This window comes from Stylophora pistillata, chromosome 2, assembly GCF_964205215.1.
Source record: "Stylophora pistillata chromosome 2, jaStyPist1.2, whole genome shotgun sequence".
Classification (NCBI taxonomy): domain Eukaryota; kingdom Metazoa; phylum Cnidaria; class Anthozoa; order Scleractinia; family Pocilloporidae; genus Stylophora; species Stylophora pistillata.
In genome coordinates, this window is record NC_142520.1 from 3,627,425 (window position 1) to 3,639,700 (window position 12,276).

Here is a 12,276-nt window from a genome sequence, read left to right on the forward strand (position 1 = left end):
CGAGTTCGGGGGAGGAAATTCTGCTCCTAACGGCTCCCATCGTTTCAGATAAAGAGCACAAGATATCGAACAAATACAAGAAAAAAACTAAACATTCCTTCAAGAAAAATTGACATATTTATCAAATAAATGTCATTTCATTTATTTCATGTTTTACCTAATTATTTCCATTTCAGTGACAGTTAATTTTCTGATACCTTTGATGATGATAAAAGGTACAAAGAATTTTCAAGTGCGTTTCACATTTAGAACAATTACTAAAACGCAATTTTATTTTTTACACCGGCCACAAACAACTTACAATTAATTTGTAGACTCCCTACGATTTTAACAAACAACGATTGGAAAGTCTCAAAGCCATTTTTACCTTATTTGGTTTTTAAACAAGTATTAGCCGCGGGATGACGGATTTCACAATTTCCTCTTCAAGAAATGATCAAGATGCAACTTCACTTTTTAGTGCGCTAAGAATAGAAAAAGTCAACCACTGGAGGTGTGTTTTCAAGATATATTACCAGGTTTACTTAACTTATTCACAGGGTCTGGTTTGGTAGATAGAAGAGACAATCGGTTGTGGAAACTTAAGAGTTATCGCGTGAGGGCTTGGACTGGTTTGTTGCCAAGCAACGAACAGAACTCGTGACACGTGATGAGTCTAGCTAATGTGGATCTGCCTGTCTGAGATCTTGGAAAAACAATTATCTCCAGAGAAGAATTGAAGCAAACACACTTCAGCTTGCATGTGAGAGGCCGATAAGCCGTTTTTTGAACCAGAGGCAGATCCAACGATTTTTTTTAATGGGGGGAAGGGGGGGGGGGAGTTGTTCCAAATCTGATTCAGAAAAAAATAGAATTTGTTTTAACGATATAGTTTAAATAATCGACGAAATCTTGCGAAACAAGTAAAAGTGCTTATTTATGCTTATTGCATACTTTATATGGCGGAAGTAATATGCGATCCTGTTGTTGCGAGAATTTTGATGCAGACAGGAGCTCAAAGGTCTGACGAGAGAGGGGGTGAGGGGTGGGGGGATTCCGGACCCCTTAAGCCTCCCCGTGAATCAGCAAGGATACATAAGAAACGCAGAAAGTGGTGTCGTTACTTCTTATCTCGGAAGTTAACTCAAAACATTCTTGTTGAGGCCGTCCCGTGCGTTGTCCCTCACCCATATCATGTTGCGTTTTGTTTGTTAAACCTGCCAGGTCACGTGCCTTAATTCTCACCACAATTTCGCAGGAATTCCTAGAACACTGTTACGAGAAGTCCAAAACAGGTCCCTGCTCGCTGGTTCCCGTAACTGAGCCAGCGCAGTTATCGCACAGCGGATTCCAAATGACAACAAATATGAGTCAATGTTATGTTGATTTTGATTTTGACATGACTTGGAATGGCTCATGGATGATGTTAAAGATATTTTGCAGGGAACCACTGAGCTGCACAACTCTTTGTAATTTGTAGACATAAACTGCTAATAATTTATCTTCAATGGCTACCATCAAACGACATGTATTCTAACAGATGGCGAATATGTCCATGACCTCTTTAAACTATGTATTTCTCCTTTCAGAATCGTATCTGTGTTTTCAGAATTGCAAGTTCTTTCAGGTGACTTTGACCCTGTTCCCTGTGGAGAAGGTGCGGCTTGTTCCGATGCAGTCTCAGTACAAGAAATAGAGAGCTTGAATTGTCCCTCATACAAAAACATCAGCGAACACGAGTGGCAGAAGGACTTCCCGGGCAGTACCTTAGGGAGGAATAAACATTTTGGTGTCTCCGACAGGCTATGATCTAGCAATATTAATCAGGTGTCCGTGTAGTACTGGGTTTATTCTAAAGCGCAGTCATGCGGGAATTGTACAATTTGAGAAGAGATGCCGCATAAGACTAATGACTAAGCATCAGATGGGAGTGCAACAAATTGTGCCCAAGGATAAGTACTATTTTAAAGTTGCATGCCTTTTAAAGGAATTCGAAAACATAATTGCCAACAAGATTGACACTGGGCTCCTGGGTAGACGTGATCTCAGTTCATTGAGATGTTAAAGGACACAAATTTTTATGCGTCGCAGAAGAGGGAGCGCAGGGGAGAGGGAGCGCGGGGGAGAGGGAGCGCGGGGGAGAGGGGGCGCAGGGGAGAGGGAGCGCGGGGGAGAGGGAGCGCGGGGGAGAGGGAGCGCGGGGGAGAGGGAGCGCGGGGGAGAGGGAGCGCGGGGGAGAGGGGGCGCAGGGGAGAGGGAGCGCGGGGGAGAGGGAGCGCAGGGGAGAGGGGGCGCAGGGGGAGAGAAGATTCGCGGGAGAAAAGAGATTCTGAACCTGATGTTTCGAGCGTTAGCCCTTCGTCAAAGCAAATCCAAACAGCTATCTTTCGAAACGTCCACTTAAGTATCCCTTTACGGAAGCCAATTCACATTATCAACTCAGCTTATAAAACCAAACTACGTTGAGATGTTAGTTGGGCGTGATCAGATTTATGTCAAGACGCTTAGCGATAACCATTCTTTCAACCGCTTATCGGTTTCTGCGTGGATTGGATTAGAAGTGACATTGGGAGGAGATGGCTGTTACTGGGAGGTGTACACTAAAAAGGCAAAGCTATTACAATTTGTTTTTGTTATCCTGTTCCCCTTCCCTGCCCACCCCACATAAAGGAACACAGCACACACGTTACCACATGCCACATGATAGAAATTATACCTCAGGAGTATGTACTTGTAAAGTTCCTACCCAGGCCACCTTTCCATCCAGCTCAGTCACTGGACAACCAGAGGCCTGGTCCTGGTAAGGTTCGATGGTCAACACTAGAGGCCCATGAGGTTCATCTGATATTAAAAAATAGATGAAATTATAAGTTACTTGTTTCTCCATTGTATACATGGTGTTCTCAATAAGCCATGACGGAGGAATTATCATCTGGCTTTTCTCCAATAACACTCCATCGCAGTGTCTCTGGATTGCAACCTTAACAGCAAACATGCGCAAGAGGTGCAGTATAGTCACCGGGCCAAAAAAGGTAAAGCTATGCGACTATACGGAAGTGACAGAGGGGTGTCCTGTGGTGAGCACACTGGATTCTAACCCGAGAGACCTAGGTTCGAGATCTGGCAGAGTGATTGTGTCGAGTTCATGAGACAAGACACTTACTTTCACAAAGGTTATCTCCAACCAGGAGAGTGAGGTGTCGAGGCACTGAGGGAAAACCGTGATGGAAAAAATGGAACATCATTCATGAAGAGTAAAACTTCTATTAATCACTTCAAACTCGCGCTTGCAGGGCTCGAAATTGAAGGTAACCCGTTAGTGGTTAGAATTTTCAACGTTTGGTTACTAAAAATCTGTCCAACTAACCCGACATGGTTAGTAAAATTTTCTAACCTATTACACCATTGGTGGACTTCGGGACAAAGAGCACGTAGACCTGACTCTCAGAGGAATACTGAGAATGCTCCAGTTGTTAAATCAACTTAAAACTCTTTTCAGAGAATGTGCTGTAGATGTACTGTTCTTGACTAATCATGGTAAACGAGAGGGAAATACAATAGGTGCATAATTGTCAACGTTTTTAAGCTCATCATGCAATTTGAGCTACTCTTTAATTTGTCCTAGTCGTTATTATCAAAATGTTTAATATTTGAGATATAGTAACTTGTCAGCTTGGATACCAAACTTTATAATTTGGTTAGTAAAAAAGATGTCTACTAACCCGAAGGGTTAGTGATCCAAAAATTAAATTCGAGCCCTGGCTTGTCGTCAATCCTTTACCATACTTATTATCTTTGAACCGAATGAGTGTAATAAGAAGGTAACCACTTGATAAGGTTTTTTCGTAGAATACGTTTAACTTTAAGTCGGGCCCATTTTTCTCATTATTCTTTACACATCTTGGCGTACCTTGTTTGACAACAATAAGTCACGCAATTCGCACAAAACCTAAAATCAAGTTATAACTTACCACTTTCATTAAACACTTGAACATTGAGCTCCGCAATCGAGCACAGTGAGATTGTGATTCCACTTGAAGTGGCGTTGTCGTATTCCTCTCCATTGATCTTAACACCTTTGAATAAGAAACTTTGGGTCCAATCATATTCTTATTCATAATATCAAGAAAGTGCCATGACTTAAGCGCTAAGAAACGACCAATCGAACAATATCGTAGCTAAACTGCCTATAAAGAGATAATCACGGAGCAAGTGATGGAGTCCATGCAGAGAAAGTTTTCATTTGCGCTTATTCGTGAGCGAGTACCTCGCAAAATATATATGTATCTACATCTTGACGGTCTCTAACACTTGCGGGATCACGTAGCCTCTACGCACGTGTATTTGGCACACATCACAGTCAAGTGAATTGAAATGTTGCGCATCTAGGCTCAATTAGACTAGCCTTGAAAACGAATAAGAAATTTAGCCAACATAATAAATAAACAACGACTGCATACACACGTCAATTCAATACGAGGAAATAAGAAATGTTACGACACTTAAGGAAAAATAAATCACCAAAAGAAACGAGCGTTTCTTTCATCAATCTATTCTACGTCGTTGTAACCATTAAGATATAACATTTATCGGTAACTCACCAAATGAGACTGGATCTGGTCTCAACGCCTGCATCATACTCGAGTTCAGTTTCAGATTCTCGACATTACCACTGCCAGAAGCGTTACATGCCGGCTGTGACACAATCAAGGATGACACAACAATATGGGTAATGCCTGCAGATTGAATCGATGAGGGAAAAAAAGGGCCTGACAGCCATAGAAATTAATTTGTTAATGTTTAGTCACAAGGTTTTTATAAAAATGTTTGAATATGAAATTCAATTATTCTTTCAGACTCGAGTGAAAGTAATAAGTGCTCAGTCGTGACCTACAACCTATGTAGTGAAAAGTGGTTGAAAAAGGTTTGCCCTTAAATTAAAACTTCCCCGATCTCGCTTTAAAATATGTTTGCCCTTTGAAAGTAATCTGCGTGAAATTCAACTAACTAACTAACAAAATCTCATCTAATAACGATCACTTTTTCTAGGACTCTTTTTTAGCTTACTCTCCATTTCAGTTTCTTCAGGTACTGAGAGTAAAATTCAGAAATTCTTACCGACACGAAGTTTGCTCATAAAAATCGCTGTATAACTATTCACACTAATAGATGACCATGATCATCTCAAACTTCCCTGCAAATTGGTGCCGGGCCCAAAAGCCCCCTTTACGAAAAGGATACAAGATTCCAACTAATCCTAACCAATTCACAGACTCTTCTTTTGTATTCAGCGCGTCTCTGGGAGTCAGTGTCCACCTAAAAAAGCACGACCATGAAAACGTTTGGAAAATTGTACAATACTTTCAAGCAGTAGCCCTCAATTTCTATTGGTTTAGCCGGACGGAAGCAAGTGAGTTCTAACCTTTTCTCGTGATCTCCCAGCATCCCTAGCGGGTAATTAAGCTGGTAAACCAATAGAAATAAACTTAAAACAAAACACGGTATTTTCTATGGGTTTACCAGTGCAATAAACAATGGGTTTTGACCAATTAGGGCGCGCATAGTGTCTCAGTTATTTTATAAAACATTCTTAGTTCCTGCTTCATAGTATACCAATGGTGGATTTCGGAATGGGGCGTAAGAAAAAATAAAAACTTCCAGGACAGTGAAAAATACTTACCCCTTGGCTATGGTCAATAGACACTGGTAAAGCAAATCTTGGCAAATTCATAGTTATCCTTGAGTAAGGAAATGAAAACATCGTAAATATCGTACACTGATTTCGAGATAGTAATAACAACATGTAGAAAAAAAAATAGCTTACTACCTATTTTTGTCATTTCCTTGAATATTCATGGAACCATCCGCAGTCAACTCTCCTTCTACTACAAAAATCAAAGGAAAATAATCAAAATTAAGCAAAACATTACAGTTGTAAAATGCTAGACAGAGGAAAATTCAAACGCTTACCAGAATTAGATTCATTACAATTGCCCACACAGAAGGACAGTTCCATGTCATTGGAAGTCTTGTTTACAGCGTCAAACATCAGTAAACAATGAGATCGATCACTGGTGGAAAGAGGGAAAGAAGAGACAGTTAGTTTATACTTGTTAGAGTCATTACTCACAACTTTCAACGTCGCTTGACGGTAGGGTATTTCCTCGAGTATTTTAGTCAATCAGTGAGAAGCTGTTGTCTACGTTGTCACGTCAAGTTTCAACAGAATGTTCCGTAATGAGCTTTAGATGCCAGACACAAAGATGTCGAAAACTGTCGTTGTAAAGGCTGGTTTGAGAAAACCTTTGTGTTAGGTAGCAAGATAGAAAACGGTGTAGCTTTTCCCTGCCTTCGTGAGCGATCATTGTCACGCAAAGTTACGACAAAACTCATGGTGATCCAAATTGTCATGCATTATACCTGGGGAGCTCTATAATCTGATAGTTTTCGCAGATCAAGCTGGGCACCACTGTCACGTCTATGGCCATGGTGACCTTGCGTGACATGTGACTATTTGATGCTGTCGAGTAACGGAACTGAATGGAACCGGTCAAACCCCATGGTGCCGCCGGGTCGTAACTGGGATTGTCGCTGCTCTCAGTGCCTTGTGGGAGGCGATGAGCGCCAGTTATTGTAACTGTGATGTCGGTGGAGTGGCCGGGAGGGACTGGGAGCTTGGATTTGATTTCTTCCTCATCAAAACTGAAGAGTTCATCGACTCCTAAGTAGAAGAAAAATCCTATTTAGTTAATTCGTCATTAATCCTTTTCCGTTGGACCCAGTATCTCCGTACGGATAAACGGACGCATGTTGTGACCAATTTTCTCAGCTCAAAGGCGGACCATATTTGTTTCACATGGATACTATGCTTGTCGCTAAGCTCCGCTTTGAAAAACCTGTAGCGAGGCAGCAGCACAATAGCTTAATTAAGCGATTTCGAGATCTCACCGGAGTCGCTATTTCATGTTTGGGGATGAAATATTTCTCTCATACAGACAAGCAGCTGTTTGGGAAACAGTCACTTCAAGGGAACGAAGATAAACAAGCGTGAGTGGTTAGAAGCCACGCAGGCTTGCCTGTGAGTAATCCTTGTCGCCTTATAAAGCGGAGATGTTCTGGAGCGCAAGATTAGTGGATAGACACCACTCTTCTTCACACCATAACTGTTTATTTCAGAGAACAACAGAAACTTCACACCTTCATGGAGTCTGCACTAATGATGATCAACCTTCCTCCCTTGCTATCCAGGGTAAAGCAGGTTAATTCCTTACCTTCGCCATCCTTGCTGGTAACAGAAATGTTCAGACTCTCAACTGGCATCTTGCCAATGTTTTCCAGCGTGATGGTCCCTTTCATGCTATTTACAAAACGAAAAGAACGATTGCACTGTTAGTGGAGAATAGATAAGAATGTAGAGGAAATGGACCGTTACTAAACTCATATTTAAAACGAGTCCTACGAGTGAGGCCGGTAAAAATTGTTCACCAGATCAACGACACTACTCTTAAGCACACTGAAATACGATTCGCGACTAGATTACACATTACCGTTTACTTTCACTGTGTGGTAACGATCGTACAAATAAGATCTGACCCACTCGAGCGCACTATCCACAAAGCCAAAGCGATGTGAAAGACGATGTACAAGACTTAAGTAATCGACAGTGCTGAACGCTACTGAAAGATCTTATTAAAGCAATATCATACAGAGTTGGTGTCAATCGCCTGGAGTGTATCATTCTGAACTTTTGATCAATGCCGTCTCCGTAACTTAAATGAAATCTATCATTGCGCATATAAACAACATCACAGTGTTATCCTTAACGTGACAGATATCTGAGGTTGCTACAGCCTTCTCCACGCATTTGTTTATAAAAGTTGGGCTAGAGATGGGGCGAACGCTACTGAACACTTTAATGCAAAAGGAGCTCTTTAAATTCAGTTTATGTACCCACCTTTGTCCAGCATACAAAGTAACCGCAGTGACAAGAGGCGCAGATTGGGCGGTGTCGGGATCAGGCGGCTGACAACGGACCTTGGGCAGAGTTGTGGACACCTGAATAAGGGGCATTGAGGGACACACATCCACGATCACAGGAAAATCGTCTTTATTCTCCAAATTTTCTTTTGTCAACTTGCAGGTGCTTTCAACACCGAATACTGTCACTGAGTAACCTAAGAAAGACCGGAGTGTTCAGGTTATAAATTATTCTTTGATTTTAAAACACGCTGGAGAAAATATGCAAATAGAGGCACGAAAGGTAGTAGGTTGGAGGCATTACGTTGATGTAGAACCAAATTATTGGGAAAAATGAAAAACAAAGAAATGTTTCAAGATCAGGCGAGAGAATTAGCGTATAGATTCCATTTAGAAGCAGGATAGATAACCAAACACAAAGTGAAGTGTTTCTATTCAACAAAAGTGTTCCAGCTGAGTTGTAATAAGAGGGGCTGAATACAGAGAGGAAGTGATAGTAGAGACTAAAGAGCTTTTAGTGCCAAACCAGCTTCATGCTGGAAAACAGTACGGTATTGGGAGACCATTAGAATAAGAGATCACCGTTGAAAAAGTCACTTACTTTTGAAACTAAGACGCAATAATGCTCTCGGTGCGTTTAAGTCAATAAGCAAATCGGAACTGCGTGATGGCAAAAAAACATTTTTCCATTTCAGTGGTACTATATATAGCGCTCCATCATCAACCCTTCCCCCCTGGTAGCACTTGCCTTTCTCCCTTACCTCCCCTCCCCATCACACTTACCAGTAATTTTCGTCGACATAGGGCGGTATTCCAGGCAATATAATCGCGCGAGGATCCCTCCCTATCTAGTCATACTTACCCCCTCCCCCTCCCCCTCCGTCCTTCCTTCCTGGTTACACTTACCAGTAACTCTCATTGGTCCTGCAGAGGATGGTATCCCGAGCAACATTACTGCGTGAGGGCCTGCCTTCGGAGGAAGAGACAAACACGTTGGGTACGGCTCGAATTCTACCCCTTCCACACAAAGAACCTGCAAGGGAAGGCGATTAAAAAAAAGACGGTTTGTGTTGGCAAGTCACAAAGCTCGTTAATCAATTCATATACCAATTCATCCATCACTTTTTTTTTTAACCCCAATTTTCAGTAATGTTGGAATCTGATTGGCCAATTTTCCGTTGTCGATAGAGTTGAAACAAAGCTGCTCGCGTCAACGTGTCACGCAACGTATCATGCATTGAAAGAATCGCTACGCCTCGTGAGTCCAAAACATTTTGACCACTGTGACGACGAATATCGATGTCGATAAGAGTACAGACCATGCTTAGCAACTGGCAATTTGTTAAATTTATCAACTTCTTAAAAAAGAATACAAATTGAAGATGGGACAAAAACCATTTAAAGGGTTCTTTTTTCCAAAAAATTTTAGACAAAATCAGCAAGTTCATTGGGCAGGAACGTAAAATTAACCTTTTCACTCAAAAGATTTAAATATCAATTCTCCATACTGTGTGTCATACATATTTAACAAATAAAGTCCGTTAAATTTAGCGTTAACTTCCCTTAGTGACCAAGAAAGAATTTCTCCTTATCAACACAATATTATGCAGACAAGTGATGCGAGTAAAGAAAAATGTCAGTGGAGGATTATTATTTGATCCACCAACAAATTATCAAAAACTAATACCATAAGAACTGCATGGCAGACATAAAGGAGAATTTCTTAGAAGTGTTGGGAGCCTTGGAGTGAAAGGGTTTTAACAAATACGCTGGGCCATTACATCACAGTTCTGTTTTACCATTTGGGAGACTCTCAGTTCACATGGCATTGGATTGTAGACATCCAGCGAGACTTGACCGATGTCCCCGCAAACCCAAGTTGTATCTGTAGAAAATAAACGCCCAAGATAGGATAGTAATAAGAATAATAAAGATATAACAATAACAAAGATATAACAATAACAATAACGACAACAACAATGTTAATAACAGTAATAATAATTACTATAATAATACAGTAACAAGTAATAACAATAATGAAAATAAAAACAAGAGTAACAACAACCATAACGATGACGATTACGGCAACGATAGCGATAACGAAGAAGAAAATAACCATAACGAAGACAACGTAAGTAATTGTTGAAAACGACGACGAAGACGACGACTACGATAATAAAGATAATGATGACGTAGACGATGACGATGGCGATAAACATAACGACGATGACCACGATAAAGATGGCTAACAATGACGATAAAGATAACGATGAGGATAACGACAACGATGACGACGACGGTAACGATAACGATGACGATAACGGTAACGACAACGATAACGATAACGATAACGATAACAATAACAACAACAATAACAACCACAACCACATAAAGTCTCACTAATGGATTTCTTTGATTGCTTGACTTTTCCTCTGAGTGATGAGAATATAAACGGACCCGCTGATTCCGGGCCGGAAGCTGCAGCTGATTTATTCCCAACAGGCTTCATGTGTGGAGCTAGTGGATTAACTTTAAACGATCTGAAGCAGAGGAATGAAATATTTGAGAGGAAGAATTCAATGAGCATCGCAATGACGCGGAACTTTTTTTCTTTTCCTTTGTGGAACAAAGTAATCCTCCCTGCTTCTCCTGCTGTGGATAAAAGATTAGTATGTGGCCATTCTAATGAACGTTACTACACACTGCATTCATGTTATACAAAACTCCTACTAACTTTGTTCGAGGTCCGTACTGTGAGGCACATGTACAGGCCGAGTGTTTTTCTGCCCGGCTTCATAGCCCAAATGGAAAGCGCGCGGGCCATAAATCCGAGAGTAAAAAACGAGACTTTGTAGATTAAAGTACGGACCAAGAAAACGAGGTCAATACGATATTCAGTACTCTTTCTGGGTTCAAAGCAGGGGGAAGTAATCAATGGGCCATTTTACAGTTGCGTGCTTAGTTGCCAAGCCTTTGAGTTGGAGTGAGCCTAAAAGGTGACCTTGTTGTGATAGAGACCTGTATCTAATTAGCATGATAACAAAGTGATTTACATTTGAAAAGCAGCAATGTTTGTATCATAACAAGGTCACCCATAGCCTCACTCCTGTTCAAAAGCATTGGCATCCAAGCACGCAAGTATAAAATGGACTATTCAAACAAACTTTTGAATTCAGCGGACCGTATAGCAAACCTGCCGACTAAATTGACCAATCACGTACTAACGGAGAGATATATCAAAGTTCCTAAAAAGATGTTTATCTTTCGCTTACCTAACAAGAGGCATTTTAGTCAGTGGTACCAAAGCCATGTCTAAGGCATCAATTCTCTGCCCGTCCGTTTCCTTAGGCGACTTGGGTGATCTGGGCGAACCGGTGCACTGTTTAGCTGAACTCTCTAACAATAAGCATAACTCTTTTCTCTCATCATCACTCAAATGGGCATACATCGTGTGCAACAAAAATGTAATATGTCTGGAAAAAAAAAAAAAAAAAGATAAGGAATTTAATGAAGTCATCGTCAGCACCTTTCCACACGGGCAGCTTCAGCCCATGACATGACACAAACTTGAACACGTGACTCTTGCTCTCACGTGGTGTTCTGTCACAAAGACGTTTATTTCAAGCATCATCGCTCGTAAGCTTACGTGAGCGAAGAGGCATCGGCGCGAAAAACAGCACCGGATCAACCGTTTCCCTGACAACGACAACCGCTGTCTATCGCCATCACCCTTTTTCCCTTATCGTCCCTAACGGATAAATAAAGAGGGTAAGTTTCTAAAGAAACTGTAGTGTTGCGTCCGTGGGGCAGTATAACAAAGTAATTTGGTTTTATCAACTAAGTTGATAATACAAATCGGCCACCGTAAATAGTTTAAAAGTCGACGTTTCGAGCGTTACATGTAGCTCTCCGTCAGAGCGAAACGGCGCCAGACTTGTGGTTGTTTGTTCCCGACTGTTAGTCTGGAACGAGTTACGTTCGCACTCTTTGACGCACAGAAAACAAGCATACTTACCTAAAAGCAAGAGCAGGATCTCCTAAGCGGCGAGCAGTATAAATAAGCTCATTAAGAAGCCTGGTTTGAAGTGCTGGCCAACCATTTGTAACACCTTTGTTAAAAAAAATACCGGAAACAGCTAAGAATAACCGCACAATAAGCAGGATTTTACTACAACAGCATGTACAACACCAACATGTACAGGCGTACGTAGCAAAACAATCTATATGCAAAGATCCTGATATGAAACAATACAAACAAGAGTTTTTATCATATACCAGTTTCAATATGAATGTCGTAAGTGTTATGGGATTGCTTTGGTT

At 41.1% G+C, this 12,276-nt stretch overlaps 1 protein-coding gene across 1 annotated transcript in view; it reads right to left on the reverse strand.

Annotated features, from left to right (window-relative positions):
- Window positions 1-98: 98 nt before the first annotated feature.
- LOC111345064 (trafficking protein particle complex subunit 9) overlaps window positions 99-12,276 on the reverse strand; it is a 20,087-nt gene continuing 7,909 nt past the window's right edge. The window contains exons 7-22 of the mRNA XM_022952319.2: window positions 11,972-12,065; window positions 11,229-11,429; window positions 10,357-10,496; window positions 9,756-9,841; window positions 8,863-8,989; window positions 7,934-8,153; window positions 7,251-7,336; window positions 6,400-6,700; window positions 5,950-6,050; window positions 5,807-5,864; window positions 5,660-5,717; window positions 5,221-5,295; window positions 4,581-4,674; window positions 3,951-4,055; window positions 2,696-2,820; window positions 99-1,745 (exon numbers count right to left, since the gene is read on the reverse strand). Coding sequence (XP_022808054.2) covers window positions 1,497-1,745; window positions 2,696-2,820; window positions 3,951-4,055; window positions 4,581-4,674; window positions 5,221-5,295; window positions 5,660-5,717; window positions 5,807-5,864; window positions 5,950-6,050; window positions 6,400-6,700; window positions 7,251-7,336; window positions 7,934-8,153; window positions 8,863-8,989; window positions 9,756-9,841; window positions 10,357-10,496; window positions 11,229-11,429; window positions 11,972-12,065 — 2,120 coding nt within the window. The 3' untranslated portion in view covers window positions 99-1,496. The remainder of the gene's footprint in view (window positions 1,746-2,695; window positions 2,821-3,950; window positions 4,056-4,580; window positions 4,675-5,220; window positions 5,296-5,659; window positions 5,718-5,806; window positions 5,865-5,949; window positions 6,051-6,399; window positions 6,701-7,250; window positions 7,337-7,933; window positions 8,154-8,862; window positions 8,990-9,755; window positions 9,842-10,356; window positions 10,497-11,228; window positions 11,430-11,971; window positions 12,066-12,276) is intronic.